Source organism: Mesoplodon bidens (assembly GCF_964165515.1).
Source record: "Mesoplodon bidens genome assembly, chromosome: 17".
Taxonomy (NCBI): domain Eukaryota; kingdom Metazoa; phylum Chordata; class Mammalia; order Artiodactyla; family Ziphiidae; genus Mesoplodon; species Mesoplodon bidens.
Window position 1 is genome coordinate 23,181,477 of NC_138174.1, and position 18,560 is coordinate 23,200,036.

Consider the following 18,560-nt stretch of genomic DNA (forward strand, 5'->3'; position numbering starts at 1 on the left):
AGGTGTGACATTGTCAAGACGCTGATTAGAAAACATTGGGCAATTTTTAATGCGCAAATGGTCCATAGTCACTCCATAATATGCCAATTTTCCCAGTTCTTTGTGTGGAGAAGGGATGTCTGCACATTCTAGTGTCTGAAGGGCACCCACGTTCAGAGTTGAACCCACGCATGTTCACAGAAAGTACTTGGATTTTTTTTTTTTTTTTTTTTTGAGGTATGCGGGCCTCTCACTGTTGTGGCCTCTCCCGTTGCGGAGCACAGGCTCCGGACGCGCAGGCTCAGCGGCCATGGCTCACGGGCCCAGCCGCTCCGCGGCATGTGGGATCTTCCCAGACCGGGGCACGAACCCGTGTCCCCTGCATCGGCAGGCGGACTCTCAACCACTGCGCCACCAGGGAAGCCCTGGAATTTTTTTTTTTTTTTTTTTTTTTTTTTTTTGTTGGCTGTACGTGGGCCTCTCACTGTTGTGGCCTCTCCCGTTGCGGAGCACAGGCTCCGGACGCGCAGGCTCAGCGGCCACGGCTCACGGGCCCAGCCGCTCCGCGGCACGTGGGATCCTCCCGGACCAGGGCACGAACCCACGTCCCCTGCATCGGCTGGAATTTTTATAAGTGCATCTTTGATGTGATTTTTATGAGCCGTGTTAATTTCTTTCCGCATGAATAGCTTTAAGAATGCTGCAATCTAAATCCTGTTTAAATTAGTTAATATTGTTTTCTGTTTTCTCTGTGATCTTTCCCCTGAATCCAGAATTGAATTTTCATTTGGGTATTGAAAATGACCACTCCCAACACCCTCCTGTAGCCATTCAGGGGGAGCTGCTGACTTAATCTTCATTTAGTATAAAGTCACATCTTACATGGCAACAGACATCGACTAGACTTAACCAGTTGTACGTTAGCTAATGTTTTCACAGTTAATTTGAACGTCGGTACATCAGTCATCTACCAGCCCGCCTCAGAAGGTTCAGAAACAAGGATAAAATTGGGAGTTTTCAAAACTATGTACTAAGCCATATATATATATGTGTATATAAGATATATACAGTATATAATGTATATTTTATTTTATTCATATATACTGAGAAAATGGAATTCGGCCTACTATTACTTGTTACAGTGTTAGAAAGTCTCTTGCCTACTTACTTTTTCAGCTGTGTATTTTCAGTTGCTTAATCCTAAAATTGCTGTCTCTCTTTCTGAAAACTACCAATTAACTCTAATCTGGTGAACTTATGCTTTAGGTCTAGGAGTGAAGAACAATAATATTTGGCTCTTAGGTCATTCAAGGAAACATGCATTTTTAAAATTTAAGTGTGTTCTTCCTGACAGTAAATTAGGGTATTTATGAACTGCGTAACCACAAGCAAGAGAAGAAAAAACTGCACCCATGCGAGGGTGAAAGAAAGATGGGACCCCGTTGCTCTCTCTCTCTCTCTCTCTCTCCTTGGAAGCCCCATAACGAAAACATCTAGGATTTTTCTTTGTGTTACGTAGAGATGCAAGTCACAGCAAAGGGGAAAAATGGTCCATGAAGTCAGAGTTCTCTTTTCTGTTGTTGTTATTTTTTAAGAGGGAGGAAAAAAAAAGATTTCTTATAAGCATTAGGTTGATTTCTGCTGTCTTTTCGGAGGCCCATTCTCCTAACACATATCTGCAGAGAGGCAGAGAGAGGGAGAGAGGCAGAATTTATTCTGACTGTAAGGGTCGCATTGGGGCTCCCACAAGCATAATGCTGAATTATGGGCCTCTCCACGGGTTGAACGCAGTGTTAAGTTGTGTGATGGATTCTATCTTATACAAGCTGCTCTGGTCTATGAAATAAGAACCCCGTGCAGCTGGAGTTCACTGAGGGTTGAACTCAGACTGAAATTCCAGAGTTAACAAAACTGTGCAAACCAGCTGTGACGCTGAACAAGTGCACGCTCAATTGCGGGTTGGTTGAAATTGGCAAGGAAACTTGAGTCTTTCACGTGCAGGCTGCCCTGTGGGCCTTCTCCAGGCCACTTATCTCCTCGGATCAAAGCGTGAGGGCAGAAGGGGCAGGTTTGCCCAGGAGTAAAGCTTTGATCCCCAAGCCCAGGCTGTCACCACCCAGGCGGGAGAGGGCCCGGGATGGTGGCCCATCAACAGCAGGATTTCCATCCTGGAGAATCCACGGGCACTGGGTCAAGCAATCCTGCCTTCACTCAGTGCAAGTACCTCCTGGGCAAGAAGCAGCCACAGCAGTGAAGTGCCCTGGTCTGAAAGGGGGCCTCTGGGATAAAAGGTACTCATGGTATTTCCGCAGCGCTCTGCAAAATTCACAAAGCACCCCGCAAATGCAGACTTTGTATGGTGTGTAAAATACTAACAGCGATGGTTGATTGTAAAACCTCTGGTGAGTAAAATAAAATAAAATTCCTTTACTAAATATGAATCACCCTCTATCTGTTCATCTAGAGTGTGTATGTATGTGTGTGTGTATATGTATGCACACAATATATAATAATATATAAACAATGGAATATACACATACAGTGTATAAGGATGTCTCTGGTGTTCCTCTAGTAGAGGGAACATGGTAGTCACTTAGTATTTGTCAAATACGTGAGAAGCATCTGAATCTTTTAGTCTAATTTTGCTTCTTATTTTTAGAACTCAGATTCTACTCAGTTTACTTGGAAGATGTAGGATTTTTAAAAAATTTTTTATTGAAGTATACTTAATTTACAATGTTGTGTTAGTTTCTAGGATATTTCTCTTAAATCACATTTTTTCGGGGGTAAAAAAATACGGATGAAAGGCTCGTCTCTTCAAGTTTGTCTGGAAAATACGCAGTGAGCCTTCAGCAATAGGATCAATTAATGTTGTAATAACTGACATACAGCTTCCACTTCCAGTTAACTTAATCTCCTTCAAACTTGCTTCTTCTCCACCTCCAAGTCAGTCGTAAAAGACAGATCTGTTCCAGTAACTATTTGCGAATGGGCAAGTATATTGATTTCTTTGAAATAAACTTTATCACTTATTTACAGGTAGAACCTCCCCCCATGAACACACCCCTCAAACCAAGTTCAAATGGGTTTCCAGTAGCCTTCCGAGGCAAACACTGACCATCCCGGAACAGGTCCTCTTTTGTTGAAAACAAGGAAATATTCTAGTTTTCAGCCTAATCAAATATGTTCTATTAAACCTAAAGTGAAATTAGCTTTGAACTTCAGTAGAATAAGAATTGACCTATTCCTACTACCACTGTAGGAACAATATCTCACATCACAACCACTTTTAAAAGTAATTTAATGTCATCCACATCTTGACAATAATTCAGCAGATTCTAAGTCAGAAAACTAGTATCACTGTATGCTATTTCTGGTGAAAGAATAAAGAAATCAACTGGAGGCCAAATAGGTGAATAAGAGTTTTTCGAGCCAGTCTTAAGAAAGAGAAATCTGGGTTTGGTGGAAGAGTGCGGTTGTACCATATTTCAAAGGATGCCCAGAGCAGATCTTCTAAAACCGAGCTCGTTGAGAGGGTGAGCCACCCTTTGTTTCTCGGGTGGTTGTGCAGTGCCGTGGAGTTAGTTGTGGGAAGACAAGCTAAGTGATGATGGAGCCATTAGTCGCAGGAAAGCTCACAAGGCCAAGTTCTGAAAACATATCCATTAGGATGGACCGGGCTTTGCCTTTAGAGAGGAACCAAAGTGAAAACCAAAATCTTTCCTGGGCGTGATTTGGACTTGGTGGTTTTGCATTTCCAGACGATAGCAAGTTTTCAGAGGCCATCACAGTGCTGCTGTCCTGGATTGAGCGAGGGGAAGTAAACCGGCGGTCTGCAAACCAGTTCTATTCCATGGTGCAGTCGGCCAACAGCCATGTCCGTCGGCTGATGAACGAGAAAGCCACCCATGAGCAGGAGATGGAGGAGGCCAAGGAGAATTTCAAAAATGCCTTAACCGGGATCCTCACTCAATGTAAGTAAGATTTGGGGGGGCCATCTCTTTTGTCATGATGTTGCCTTTTCTTATGTACTCATTTTTTTTTTTCATTTGGGGGTAAGTAGTCCCATAATTTCCCATCTTACTCCATATCGAATGGCAAAACCTCATAACCGATTTCATGTCCTGTGGCAACTTGGAGGAGCACGGACCCCGCCCTGAGAGCTTACTTCTCAAGGTGAGCAGCATTTCTGTAGCTTTTCCGCAGAACACCCGGCCTGGGCCCCAGGGCGGGGCAGACAGACGCTTCGGTGCCTGCTGGACCCACTGCAGTTCACACCGCCCCTGCAGGGTGGCCACCCTCACCTGCGGGCCCCGAGCCGGGAGTAGAAGCAGCCCCTGAATACACTGTCACGCATTGTCCTTGGGCTCTGTTTAGAAAGAAGGTCAGAAGGACTCCTCCTCAGGATCCTTTATTTGAGGTGAGCCTTGGCTGTCAACACAGGCAACTCAGGAGTAGAGATTTTTCTGCAGTATTATTTTTTGTCCTTTTTTCATTTGGAAAGCAAATTGCCTGAACCACTGGATGCCAGTGATTTTTCACGTCCAGATCCTAAATTGATGAAAGGGAGTAAACGGGGCTTTCTCATAGAACAATAGTTAGGGAAATTACCCAGGGCTCTATTCAAAACAAAGGACATATATTTTTTTATGGGCACTCTGTGTCTGTAGTTAATGTCACAGTGGCATCATGCCTCACAGCTGCTGATGTGCCCTTGCTTGGTAAAACCTATTAAATGACACTTGTAATGGTGCCGCGCTCCATTCCACACCAGGTGCAGGACCCCGCACGGGATGGCAACATATGCAATTTACATATTCATTCTGAGAATAAGTATTATTTTCAATGACATAATGTGCCAAAACGCCCATCACCTCTTTCATCAGTGTAAACCCCAGCCATAATGTATCCGTTAGGATGGAAAGAGAGGAGGGGATGAAAAACCAGAATCTTAACTGTAAATGTGTTTTATATAACTTTGTTGTCAAAAGACCATTTTTGCCACAGCGTAAAATGTCACATAAGGAAACTCCCAAACATAAACTCTGATAAGTGACCAAATATCCAGTATGAGACCAACCTGGGACACCCTGTCTTTGTAGAAAAAAAAAAAAAAAAAAAAAAAGGAAAAACGGAACTGCTGTATCTCATAGAGACCATTGTCAGACCACCTTACCCAGATTCCCTGGTGGCGAGCCATGACCTTTTACCCGACTGTGTATGCCCAGCAGTTCTGAAGTTGGGGTTACTAGAGCTAGGCTAAAGTCCACTAACACCCAGACCACCTTTTAAAGGAGGGAAGCAGAGAATTGATTAGTAGGTGGGGTAGGGTGGATTGGTAGCAGAGAAAAGGGAGAGAGGGAAAGGCCACACCATTTTAATAATACAATTCCTGCAAAGTTATGGCAAGAAGCCAACTGCCTGAACAGCAGAATGATCACTGATTACCTTTTGCTCAATAGCATCAGTTTTAAATAAATCCTTATTCCTCTGCGGTTTACACTCCCACTGGGCAGGGAAGACTCAATCCTTGACTCTCACAAGGAAGATAGGAAGGCAGCCACACATGAGAATAGGAGAGGGATTATGTTTTTTTCTTGCGATACCTGTTGAAAGAAACACTCGTTAAAAACAAGCCCCCCATCATGTGGCTGAAAGAATGGGATGTGTCTAATATTATACAGGTAGAAGCCAACCTAAGTGTAAAACCACTGAGAGATAGACAAAGAAGTCCAGCACGTGGGGATACAAACATCAGTGTTTTACTCCTGATAAAAGCTAATTGGATAATGGGGTTGAGATCTGCAGGCATGATGGGCTTCCTGATGCTGGACCTGAGGGTTGAGCATCCAGCCACAGGCAGCTCCGAGGACCACAGGCTTCTCCCTGTGGAGCCTGTATCCCTATGTACCACATCACATGTGGAGAAGCAGACGGGAATGAGTACAGGTGACCCTCGAACAACGCACAGCGGTTAGGGGCTTGGACCCTCTGCAGATGAAAAATCCGAGTAGAACTTTACAGTCGGCCCTCCCTGTGCTCAGTTCCATATCCGCAGATTCAACCAAGCATGGATGATGCAGTATTGTAGTATATATAAGTGGACCTGCACAGTTCAAACCTGCGTTGTTCAAGGGCCCACTGTACCCTGTACAGACAGGCTGGTTCACTTGCTCCCTGAAAGAGAAGAGAATGCAGGGCTAGAGCCGGGCCAGGAACTTTGGGGGAAGATCCCACCTCATGGAGACCGCAAGAATGGAGATTACTGTCATAGATAACACTTAGGTACCCCACCTGTAAAATACCAAAAACTAAATTCTTGCTTTTAACCTTCAAACCTGTCCTTCTTTGGTTTCTTCCTTCCCATTTTAATACATTCGCAGACCAAAGTCCTGTAAGTAATATTCACACCCACCATCCCCCACCACCAAAGCCCACATACAGGACAGCAGGAAATCCCATTGTTTCAACATTCAAAATTGACCCACTTTTATTTATTTTCACTGCCACCATTCAAGTGCAGGCTGCCTGAACGATGATAAGAGCCTGGTATGTCAGTTAAATATGGTGTCCACTTGTAAGTAATAGAAAACCCAAGCAAACTTCATCTTAACAAATGGAGCATTTTCTTTTTATACACAGTGAAACCCAGATTTGTTGGCACTGATTCAGTGGTTTAAGGCTGTCAGGCCTGAGGTTTCTGTGATACTATCAATATTAACCTTCTTAGATAGTTGTCTAAGAGGGCTGCTGTTGCTCCTGCCATCACATCTTGTTTTTACAAGCTGGAATCATATAAGAAAAAGGAGAGGAAGAAAGGAAGAGGAAGGGGTTGCACCTTTAGAGCAGGAAAGCAAATTTGCCCAAAGATCCCCAATAGGCTTCAATTTATGTCTTGTTGTGCTGAATTATTACATGTGGCCATGCCAAGCTACAAGGAAAATGGGAAATATACTTTTTTGACTGGGTCCATTGCTCTCCAGAATAAAACTGGAGTTCTCCGAGTTAGGAAGGAGGGGAGAATGGCTACAGAGAGAGAGACATTTTGCAGTTTCTGCTGTGTGTAATTCCTCCCTTTCCACCTTTCCTCCAGCTCAATCTATTTTTCATACATTGTCTGTCATAATTCAGAGCACATCTTCCCCACTTAAATCCCTTGAGTAGATTCCCATTGCACTTACAATGACATTCATCCTCCCGAGCCTCAAGCTCTCCGTGCTTGCCTCTTCAACGTCAGCTCTCCCTCACCTCATGAGGCATCATCTCCACTGGCCTTTTTCCTGCCGAGCTCGTCAAAGCCACCTCCCACCTCCGAGCCTTTGCACATCTGTTCCCCCTGTCTGCTGTGCTCTTCCCTGTACTCTGCATGCTTCCATCCCTCTCATCCTTTAGGTCTTGGCTGTAAGGCCACCCTTTCAGAGAGGCCATCCTGATCCATCCTCTCCTAGCAGGCTCACCATTCCTGCATCTCATCAGCTTCCTCAGGGCACTTATCCAAATGGGTATGACTTAATGAATTCTCCGGTTTTGGTTTATGATGATAAACGTCACAAAGGAAAGGACACGTCTCTCCTAGTCATCGCTATATATCAAGTGCCTGGAACATGGAAATATGCAACAAATATTTGGTGGATGAGTGAGTGAATGAATGAGTACGTTGGAAGGAAGGCAGGAAGTAAGCCTGAAACAGTAAGCTCAGAAGTTTCCAGAAACCTTGTAGAACAGTTTGGCATCAGTGTTAGCACTGTCTGTGGATAACAGAGTTTCAAGTTGCATGTGTAATCAAACAAGTCGAAGAAAGAGCTCACCAGCTACGCTCTTGTTGGAAACTGCTATATTTTACCAGACACTTGGTAACAGGCTAGAGGATGTTAGGAGAGTTGGGGTAGAATAAACACAAAAGTTCATGTTGACATCTCCCCAGTTGTCACTGTCTGACAACCTGTACCTTCCCCATCTCCCTATTACTGTTTAAGAGATTCCCCCCTTAACCCTATAATTTGGTTCTGGGAAGTATTTCAGCAGCCAGCAGATATCAACAGGGATTGTGAAAACCCCAGCTGAACTTGACAGCCCCCAGAGCTGTCCAAGGGGTACACGCCCCAGCCACAGAGGGCCTGAGGGGGCTTCGTGCGAATCCTCAGTAGCTAGGACCCTTCAGGATGACTTGAAGATGGCAGATACTTTCAGTGTGAGCCTCAGCTGGAGTTAAGCCTGTGAGGTAGAACGGGAACATGACGTAGCTCACTGAGCAATCTCAGAATTTTCCATTCGTTTTTATGTGCTTTTACAAAGACGACAATTCCCCGGATGCAAAGGGGAACCAAATTCTACCGTGAAATTCACCATAAAAATATTAGCAGTAACCTGACTAGCCTGGCAGGTGTGTGTACATTTCCTCATCCTTTGAATTTTGAAATATATCTCATTTCATGTCTGGTGGAGTTATGTTTGTTTGTCTCCACCGCATTTTCTGCTTCCCCAGATGGCTTCAGGGTGAGTTTGGTGTCCATACACAGAGCTGCCTCTAAAATAATAGCTGCAGAAGTCCACAGCAATCGACATGCTTGCCATACTTTCCAAAAGTAGAACCAGTCATACCCCCATTTATCGGCTTTATTTTTGCTGGCAACACCACAGGAATCACATTGGCTTTCTCTTTTAGAATTAGATTAGGATTGTAAAGCACTGGGATTCGGCAATGACATCTCAGCTTGCTTTCTCCAAAGTGGCTGGAAATCTCCCGGTTATTTGACGGTTGCTCCCTCCCATGTAAAAGATCCCCACAATGTCAATGTTATGCTTCTAGCATTCCACGGCAGCCTCTCCATTAGAAAGTCAAGTTTCGGGGAGTCGTTCATAGGCAGTTTGGAAGCAGGTCTATTGTTGAACTAGTTTATTACAGCAAGTGGGGCTGGCCTGGTGTCCTGAAGAGAGGGCCCACTGAACAACTTCCAGGAAAATTCCGGTACATTACAAAGCTCCAAGCACAGTAAAAGTGTGGGTCCCTATATAGATTTCGTTGGAAATAGCCAACTGGTTGACCAGGAGAAGGGAAATTCCAGTGCATGTTAGTCCATTAAAATGGATTAAATGCACATATCTCCTTGCCTTGCTTATCCTTGCTTTCATATTTGAACAAATAGCATTTGTTCAAAGGGACAAAAAACCCAGGAGCCATGAATAATTCAAAGGTTGAGATTTATTTCAAGGTCTACATCAAAGGCCAGCAGTTACCTTCTAGCTTTGTTGGTGTTCAGTTCTGCCAACATTTGTTTAAGTTCTAACCTTCTTCCTATCTCTGGCCTTCACCCCAGGATGGGCTGTGTAAATATAATCAAATAGGCATTGTTTCCATCTGAGCCTTGGCATAAAGTGTCAAAGGGCAGCAACTAAACCCAACCAAGAGTTTGAGGAGTATGGCATCCATTCACTTCTACTTTGGATCGTTTTTCACCTGTGACAACGGATGTGCAGTTTTCAAAGATGTTAGATGAGAGCATCCTTTAAACTGGTGGGGCACCTAGGGCTTTCCCTTCCTTTCTGGGCCAGCTGGATAGATCTCATTCACTATATATAAAGAAAGGGAAAAAAAGTTCAGTACAGGTGAGTCATTTTATTCTCATATCATCCTTATCTCATCTTTATGTTACCTCTCAACTTATCCATTGGGCAGAAACTCCCCCAACTTTCCCAACTGAGAGACTTTCAGGTTTTGATCTTCCTTGCTTTTTAAACATTTATACATCAGAGGAACTCCCCATAGGCCTGCCCACATTCAGGTTTTCAGTTATGAGCAAAGCTTGTCATTTCAAAGCTCAGAGAAGAGCTGTTTATAAAGTTGAGGAAGCATGTTCCACAACACTCAATTATTAATGTGCATGCCAGGTTGATCAATGGTCCATGCCTTGTTACAACACACACACACATCTGATGAAAATTTAAACACTCCATGATCATCCCACTCTGGTAATTTCCCAGCATACTTCCTGGTAAGAGAGGAGAGAGGGAAGGGAGTAAAGTGGGGAAAAGGCAAACGGGAAGCAGAAGGTGATGGAGAAGGACTTAGTAATATTAATTTAAGATTATGTGGGGCTTCCCTGGTGGCGCAGTGGTTGAGAGTCTGCCTGCCGATGCAGGGGACACGGGTTTGTGCCCCGGTCCGGGAGGATCCCACATGCCACAGAGCGGCTGGGCCCGTGAGCCATGGCCGCTGGGCCTGCGCGTCCGGAGCCTGTGCTCCGCAACGGGAGAGGCCACAACAGTGAGAGGCCCATGTACCACAAAAAAAAAAAAAAAAAAAAAAAGATTATGTGCCGTAAGTATTAGCAGGATGGAAAACTAGAAATTGTTGAGTGTCAGAGGTGGAGGGGACCTCAGACCCTTGTTGGCCTAAGCCCCCTCATTTTATAGAGGAGGAAACTGAGGTTCCAAGAGCAGCCCTGATAGGTCCCTGTCATTTAGCAATTTATGGGCGGATTAGAACCCAGGATTCTTGGCTCCTGGGACAGTTCGCTTTCTCTGTGTGCGTGTGTGTTTATGAAAAATGAAAATGATCAGAGGAGGATAAGTATAAGTTTATAGTTTACAGGTGGGTGTGAAGAAGTGTGCTGGCATCACACTGAATGTAAGAGCTGCTACCTGGTCAGAAAACAAAGTCTTAGCCTCTAGCACGACCCTCTTTCCCCCCTCCGCACTCGCACTTCCTCCCCATCCCTTGTCTGAAGCGTTTCCCCTCCTCCCCAGGCCAGAACCGAAGCTCCTATCACACCTCCTCCATGAATCTTTTCTGTCTGTTCTACGCATAACCACCTCCCTTTCTCCTCCCTTCTGTAGCGCTTGTCGGTACTGTCTACTTGGGCATTTAATTATTCTTTTAAGCATCAGGTTTGGGGTTTTGGTTTTTTCCTCCAGCAAGATTTTAGGCTAAGCAGAGACAGAGACCGTTTGCTGTTCTCTTTTCCCGCCTCACTGCCCCACTTTCAGGCAACATTCTTGTAAGCACCTCAGTATACAAATACTGGTTGTTGATCATATGTCACAGGTGGAAATGAAAGTAGTATTGGCAATTGGGCTGGAACCTAATAACTGCGAAACACGTTCTAAATGTTGGTTTTGGGGGTAAACGGTGATCTTAACTGGCTTTGATCTAATATACCATTCTCCTTAAAAGTGAAATACATAGAATATACTTTAGTTGAGAATTTTGCAGAAGTAGTATTAGAGCACTGTCATTGATGTTATTTTAACCTGGAGATTGGGAAGGTTAGAACTATCGTGCAGATTTGTTTTGTGCATTTATGATAGGAAATGGCATCAACCTCATCTTAGATCTCGAAAAAAGCCGACAGTGGAGAGACTTGAGACCAGGCGCCAAGAGATCCTGGTTGTGATCCCAGCTTGACCATGAATTAGCCAGGTGACTTTAGGAAAGGCCTTGAAGCTCCTTAAGTCTTCGTTTTCTCATCTCTGCGGTGAAAGGGTTTGACCAGGCAGTCCCCTAGGCTCTCTTCCCACTCTGAAAATTCGGCTATCCTTATCGTATCAACAACTTCGACCCTTGAACATCTCTGAATGTCTACACACAACAAGTACCTGCCAGGATGTCAGTAACTCCGGAGCTGATCATAGAACAGAGGATCAGATGACACTCTCCGTGCCTGTCCGGACTCTGCCTGGTTGCGGAGGTTACATCTCCGGGCAGTACTGTAAGTTTTAAGCCGCTTTTGCCCCCTGAGAGTGTGTGTGACCTCCTGCTGGTGCGGCAGATGCGCCAAAACTCGTGTCAGAGAGGCTGCATCTTGCATCTCCTGTGCCACGTCCTCATCTGTTTTCTTGACTAAAATCGTAAAAGCCTCAGGCGTTTGAATGAATGATGAAACTCATCCACAATATTTATTGGGTCCCCATTAAGTGCCACGGAGAGCACTGAGTGCTGGAGTGAAGTGTGAGGGGCGTCTGACCTCCCTGTAAACTTCGACCCCCGTTTCAGGCAGATTGGCATCGTCGTCCACATTTCTCCTGCCTGAAAAGCTCTTTCTGAAATCACTTCCTTCTTAGGAACATCTCAGCTAAACTCTTTGTTTTTTAATTTCCGCTAGGGGAAATTTGGCTCCCATGTCCCTGCTGTCGAAAAAGAATTTTATGACGTGTTAAAATGTTTTCCGATGTCTGTGGTCGTTATCGCTATCGTGTATCCATGGGAAAAAAATTCCCCATGACTGCCTTAGCGACTCGGCAGGTCTTCTATTTCTCCTCAAAATTATACAGATGGCTGTGTTCACCAGTGTTTTAAGTGCTGCAAACATAATTTTCATTAAAAAAAATATACCTTTTTGTTCTCAGGGACAAAATGTCCAGAGAAAATACCTTCTGTAAAAACTTCCAAATCAAGGATGAGCACAGAATTTTCTATTTCACAGGACAGCAAAGCTGATAGCAGAAGATTCTGGAAGCCTGCCAGAACCGAGTTGAGCCTTTTTTGGTATCAGCTTTCAGCCTGCATATATATATATATATACATATATATATATATATATATATGTATATATATATATGTATATATATATATGTATATATATATATACACACACACATACATACATATATGTATATATATGTATATATATATAGGTGCTCTCTTTCTCTCTCTCTCTCTATATATATATACATATATACATATATATATATATATATGTGACTGAGCCAAGTAATACACTATTGATATTTGCATTTCTTTTAAAATTTAATGATAGCAAAATATGAGAGAGAAATTAAGTCTTATACTGTGGAACAATAAAGCATTGTAGAAGACTAGGTTTCAAGAATTAACATATAAATGTTGAGTGAAACACAGAAGTTCAGGAAATACATAACTCCTGGGAGCTAAGGATGAAAACCTTGCTACCTTGATCCCAGCCCAGTTGTAGGGACTTGGGAAAAAAGCCACTGCCCAGTATCAGGGGGAGGGGGAGGGGACTCATGTGAGGAAAGAGTCTCTGAGCTACTTTGGAAGGAATCACACGTGAAAAAAAAAAAAATCTTTCACGAAAACCTTTTAAAGCCAGGACACTTTCAAGCTAGATCCGAGGAAAAGTGAGGCGTTAGGAAAGTTTCTTGAAGGCAGATATGATGTGTTCTTGACTCTCTGTGCAACTGAAAAAGAAGTAGCGATTAGTCTTTGTGCTCAAACAAAAGAACACTGTCCAGGGAGACTCGTGACAGAGTAGCCACAGACAACGTGAGAGAACATCTACTTAAGGAGACAAACTGCTTAGGTGTGCAGACCCCTGCTCTAGCAGGTAGCCCTGTGATCCGCAAAGCCAAAAATATATCCTGTCTCTTCCTTCACAGAAAGTTCGCAGACCCCTGTGCCATGGGATGGCAGAAGTAGGAAGGATATTCAGGACTGACCCCCCTTGACCTTGGGATTCAAACAGGTGGAGGTTTCGCAGGCCACACAGCTGCTTAGAGGTGGAGCTACGGCCTCAGAAATGCAGGCTGCATGACCCTCCCTGCCCGCCCACGTGCCCCCAGAAACCCTGTGCGACTCCTCGGCCCCTAAAAGCTCTCCCTCAGCCCCACCTCAGGCTTCGCCTGCTGAGGCTTTTATTCAACAACAGTGATAAGCAAAAGTAGGACAGCTCGGATTTTAGATGAAAGCGTGTGCTGAGCGCGCACCCCGAAAGGAGTCAGTTGCAGTCTGGTAGGCAGGTGAGCAGGGGCCCTCTTTCCAGACCCTGGGATTCTTCCTTGCTGTCTTTCACATTCCTCAGTACACTTTGGGAGAGGGCTCGGTGCAGCTTCCTGCCCCATCACAGCCGCAAATCTTTGTCTTCTTTGCAGTAGAAAATTCTGGTCACCTTAACATTTTGGACCAGCCATTGTTAAAGCCTTTCCTGCCTGCCTTGGCGCTCTCTGCAGCCTCCCTCTCGGCAGTTCTCATGCTGGGATTCGCCTGGGCTGCGAGGACCAGCAGCATCTCTGGATCTTTTTGTCCCCAGTGCCCAGTGCAGGGTCTGGCACAGTAGGCTCCACAGTGTTCGTAAGACTTTGGCCCATAGTACAAATGCATATACAAATGGGTAAAAATGCACGATTTGAAGTTGCACAGATGCTATTTTCCATTCCCAACTTCACCACTTGCTAAGTATATGACTGGTAGTGATACCTTCTCTGTGAATCTCAGTTTCTTTCTCAGTGAAATGGGCATAATAATAGCACCTGCCTCAGATCGTTGTTGGGGAATTTAAATGAGGTAATGTTTTAAATCAGAGGTTCTCAAACTTCATTATGCATTGGAATGGCCCGGGGACCTTGGAAAAACAGACTCTGCTGGATCGGTGGTTGCCAGAGGCAGAGGTTGGGGGCTGCAGGGAAGGGGTGAAGGAGGGCAAGAGACACAAACTTCTAGTTATAAAATAAGTAATTCCCGGAGATGAAATGCACGGCCCGACAGCAATAGTTAACAGTACTGTATTGTGTATTTGAAAGTTATTAAGACAGTAAACCTTAAAAATTTTCATCTCGAGAAAAAAAACTTCTAACCCTGTTAGATGACGGATGTTAACTAACCTTGTGGTAATCATTTCATGGTACGTACGTACTGCAAATCATTATGCTGCACACCTTCATCTTACACAGTGTTGTATGTCAGTTATATCTATCTCAATAAAACTGGGAAAAATGTTTTTAGAAAAAGAATCTGCTGGACCCCACCCCCCAGAGTTTCTGTGCAGTAGGTCTAGGGGCTACTTGCATTTTAATAAATTCCCACGTGATGCCCACGATGCTGGTCCAGGATCCACACTTTGAAAACCACTGTTTTAACTCATCAAGCATAGTGCCTGGCCCAATAAGCCTAAGTAATCAGAAATAGCCAGCTACTGTTACCTGATTTTCCTAGCACCACTCATGGAGTTGATGGTGACCCAGAGGAAAGCAGGGTCACCATTTTGAGGGTCACAAAGGAGAAGGGATACCCAGAAACCAGGTCTCTTCCCTTCCTGCTGGACGATCAGTCTTCACAACAAGCCAGTTACTGATAAAAAGGGCAGTTCTGATGAGTCTGTGGACTTCTTCCCGTGATTCACAATGGAAACTGCAAATGTGGATAGCTTGGGTTCAGAGAATTGGGGTCATCATGTAATTCAGGCCTTTTCTCATTGATCAGCAATAGCAAAATTTAACATTTGATAACCAACTGTTGACAAGGGATAGGAAAACAATCTGAAAGGCACTTGCGGGCATAAAATGTGAGTGCAACTTGGCGATAGCTCTCAAAAATTAAAAATTCATACACTCTTTTATATATTTTTTCCACTGCTGAGAATTTCTTATAAAGATATTTAGGTAAGAATGTGTCAGAAAATATGTCTGAGGATGTTCACTGCAGCCTTATTGATAATACACGTAGAACTAGATTTCCAAGATACGTTAAGTAAAAAAGAGCAAGATACAGCACAGTGTATATATCAATAATATTAGCACTTTATGTAAGTAAAACAAAGTTACACATAGTGTACTGTATGTATAACTTTTTCTTTGGATGGATACTCTGTTAACAGTGGTTACCTTTAAAGAGAGACACTGGATGGGCGGTAGTCAGGATGGGAAGATAGACTTTTCTTTTTGTTCATTTTTTTCTTATATACGTATATTACTTTCATTTAGTCAATAGGGATAATCCAGGCAGGGCGATTGATTGGATTTTCAAAAGCCTAATAGATGCTATATATTGTAAGGAACCATTAAAATTATAATAGCTTCATGGATTTTTGTTCCATTACTTTACAGAATATTTGAACAGATGCATTAATAAGGGTATCTACAGTTCCCTGAAGTGTGTTGGGATTTATACTATACAGAGCTTCAAAAGTCACTGTCTGCCTAATATCTTACCATTTATTGGAACAATGTCACCATTTCCTGCTTGCTCAAAATTTGCCAAAAGCACCCTGTTTCTTTTTGTATAATTTGATCAGCATGTTTTTCTTCCTATCCGCACCCCACCCCCCAAAAGAACCAGATTTCTGGCCTCGTCTAGTCGGGAAGTTCAGAACCGTGGTACCTGCTGGTGGCGTTCTGGCCTCAGGTTTAACAGGGCTGTAATGGATCCACAGGGTTACACAGCATGGCTCTTTTTACTCATCTCAAGACAAAAACCCCAGAATGCCCTTTTTCCTCCTTGACTTGAAATTCCGGTCCATGCCTCCTTAATGTGTGGGTTTGATGGAGTTAATTCTGTTTCCTGGGCTTCCCGCCAGACTCACTGGCTCCTGAGTGAGGACCCAGAACACAAGTGAGGGCACAGGAATCTCTCTGGGAATCACTCTAGCAGCTTTCCCTGTCCTGTTCAACACTAACGGCCCCTCCCTCTGGCTTTGTCTCACTCCTCTGGGCATCCACAGGGCCCAGATCACTTACTCCATTCTCTGTTATAATTCTGCAATCCAGGGCCAAGGCTCATCAATCCCACCCTAGCTTTTGGTATTTAAAAACAACACTAAAACGCTAGTGGGGGAACTCAGCTCTTTCATTTGTTACACGCCTTTGAAAATCTCTTAGGAGCTCTTCACAGAGGATTTGGGAAAATGTTATCCCTTAAAGGAAAATAAAATTTCCTCTGAACGCCACAGAGTTAAGGCTCTATCAGGAGCCTAGATAACATTAAAAACAAAAATTCAGCTTGGAAGATTCGTTTCAGGTGCTCTATTTAGGCAGGCCTACTGCCTATAAGGACTTAATCGGTTTCTCCTGATATTTGGGAGACTAAATGGATTGAAAAGTCTTTCACAGCTGCTTAGCTGGAACAAAAGATGCAGGAGGTGTGGGGACTCAAGACACACACTCAGGAGCACGTGGAGGAAAAGGTCTGGGTTGGTTCTTTGGAGGAACCTACCCTTTCTCTTTCATTTGCTTCCAAGGCTTTTCTGCCCAGAGCTCAAGAATCAGGAGCCTCATACCCCCAAGAAGTCTGAGGTTTTGTGCTGGGTGCCCGGCCCCTTCCCAGGGAGCTTGTTTTGAGTGTGTTCTATCTCTGGGTGTTTACCCAGAATGTCCTGTTCTGAGCCTGTCTTTTCTGAGAAGACTGAAGACAAGTGCTTCTCAAGATAATTGATAAAGTTCTCTCTCATGTAAGAAGTCTGTTCTGAAGTCAGCCGATGTCCAGACATTGTGAGGTGGTGGGAAAGTACAAAAAAAAAAAAAAAAAAAGGTTGTTAAATTACCTCGTCTTCGGACTTTTTGTTGAAATGCTGAAGAATTTATACACACATGTGTCCACGTTATGTGTATAAGAGAATGAATAATCATTAGTAGTGTTCAATTAATTAAACACAGAGGCCATTAGAGGAGGCTCTAATGTGGTGGTGGCTTAAGTATGCAAACCGAAACCTAAGCCTGTAAATGCCTCAAGGTTAAGCAATGGAAACCTAAGGACAACCAATCACAAATAACCAACTAGGCTTTGAGAGACAACCAAACAGTAATCTCCTTGCTTTGTGTCTGCCTTTTCCCTGTAAGTCTCTCCCCACCTCCTGTCAATGGTGCACTCCTAAACCCTTCCGGTTTGGTGCCGCTCGACTGGAATCCATTTTTGTTGAAATAAACTTCAAAAATTTTAATATACCTCAGTTTATCTTTTAACAAGAGGTTTGTCTCTGCCAAGAGTGATCAGCAATTTCCTCAAAGCTCTATTTATCCTCCGCTAATGTTCACTTATACCTGCTGGAAATGTACTAGGGACTCTACTATGACACCTAAGACGGACATTCAAGCATCCTTTAGAAAAATCAGTCCCTTTTAATTTTTTCATTTCTCTCAACCTAATTTAGGCAAAGTTCATACATAGAATTGTGGGAGGGCGGTTGGCAAGGTGTGAAGGGTAAATATTCATTCTCTTACGGAGCGCTCTTGCTGTTGTTAATACTTCCAAACTGCTGAAGCATTCTAATTGCTATGGGCTCTTCAGGGGCCCTGCAAGCCGCCACTCTGTAGACCCCTGGGTGGTGACGGCCCCGGTGGCGGTTGACGTGAATCTGCTCTGCTATCAGCTTGGCGTCTGCATACTACCTTTTTGAACAAAGGCCAATGCCATCTTGTTTACTATTTCTGTCTTCTCTGAGCGGTGAAGTAGAGTGGTAAAGATTCCGCTTAGTAACTACCTGTAGCTTCACTGTGTATAGAATAAGCAGTATGAATTATACTGGAGAAGCAGTGAGTGGTAGTCGGATTCAGGGACTTGCTCTTTGGTGTTTCCTGCTGCAGACGGTGAAGAGAGTATGGTCTTTCCCTGGGACACCAATCGTAGCGGTCATCCTGATGTATGGTTTTAAAAGTATGCCGTCTTTGAATCACATTCATTACGGCATACTCTTTGAGGTAGTTTTTCACTAATGATGATGAATTCCTGCTGACCTGGCACTCTTCTGTGTCCTTTTGTGTGCCCAAGATCTTTCACTTGCAAGACGAATGGCTGATTCAGGGACAGTCTGCACAGAAGTGAGAGACGTCAACTGGACCATAGAAGTACTGTGCGAGTATTTTTTAAACCTAAGCTGAGTTACACGGTTTTTGTTTTT

General features: G+C 43.9%; 1 protein-coding gene across 7 annotated transcripts in view; it reads left to right on the forward strand.

Annotated features, from left to right (window-relative positions):
* The window catches only part of ENOX1 (ecto-NOX disulfide-thiol exchanger 1), a 332,135-nt gene that overhangs the window by 173,604 nt on the left and 139,971 nt on the right, over window positions 1-18,560 (forward strand). For all 7 annotated transcript variants that reach the window (XM_081214793.1, XM_081214789.1, XM_081214791.1 and 4 more), the window contains one exon: window positions 3,741-3,953. In XM_081214793.1, coding sequence (XP_081070919.1) covers window positions 3,741-3,953 — 213 coding nt within the window. The remainder of the gene's footprint in view (window positions 1-3,740; window positions 3,954-18,560) is intronic.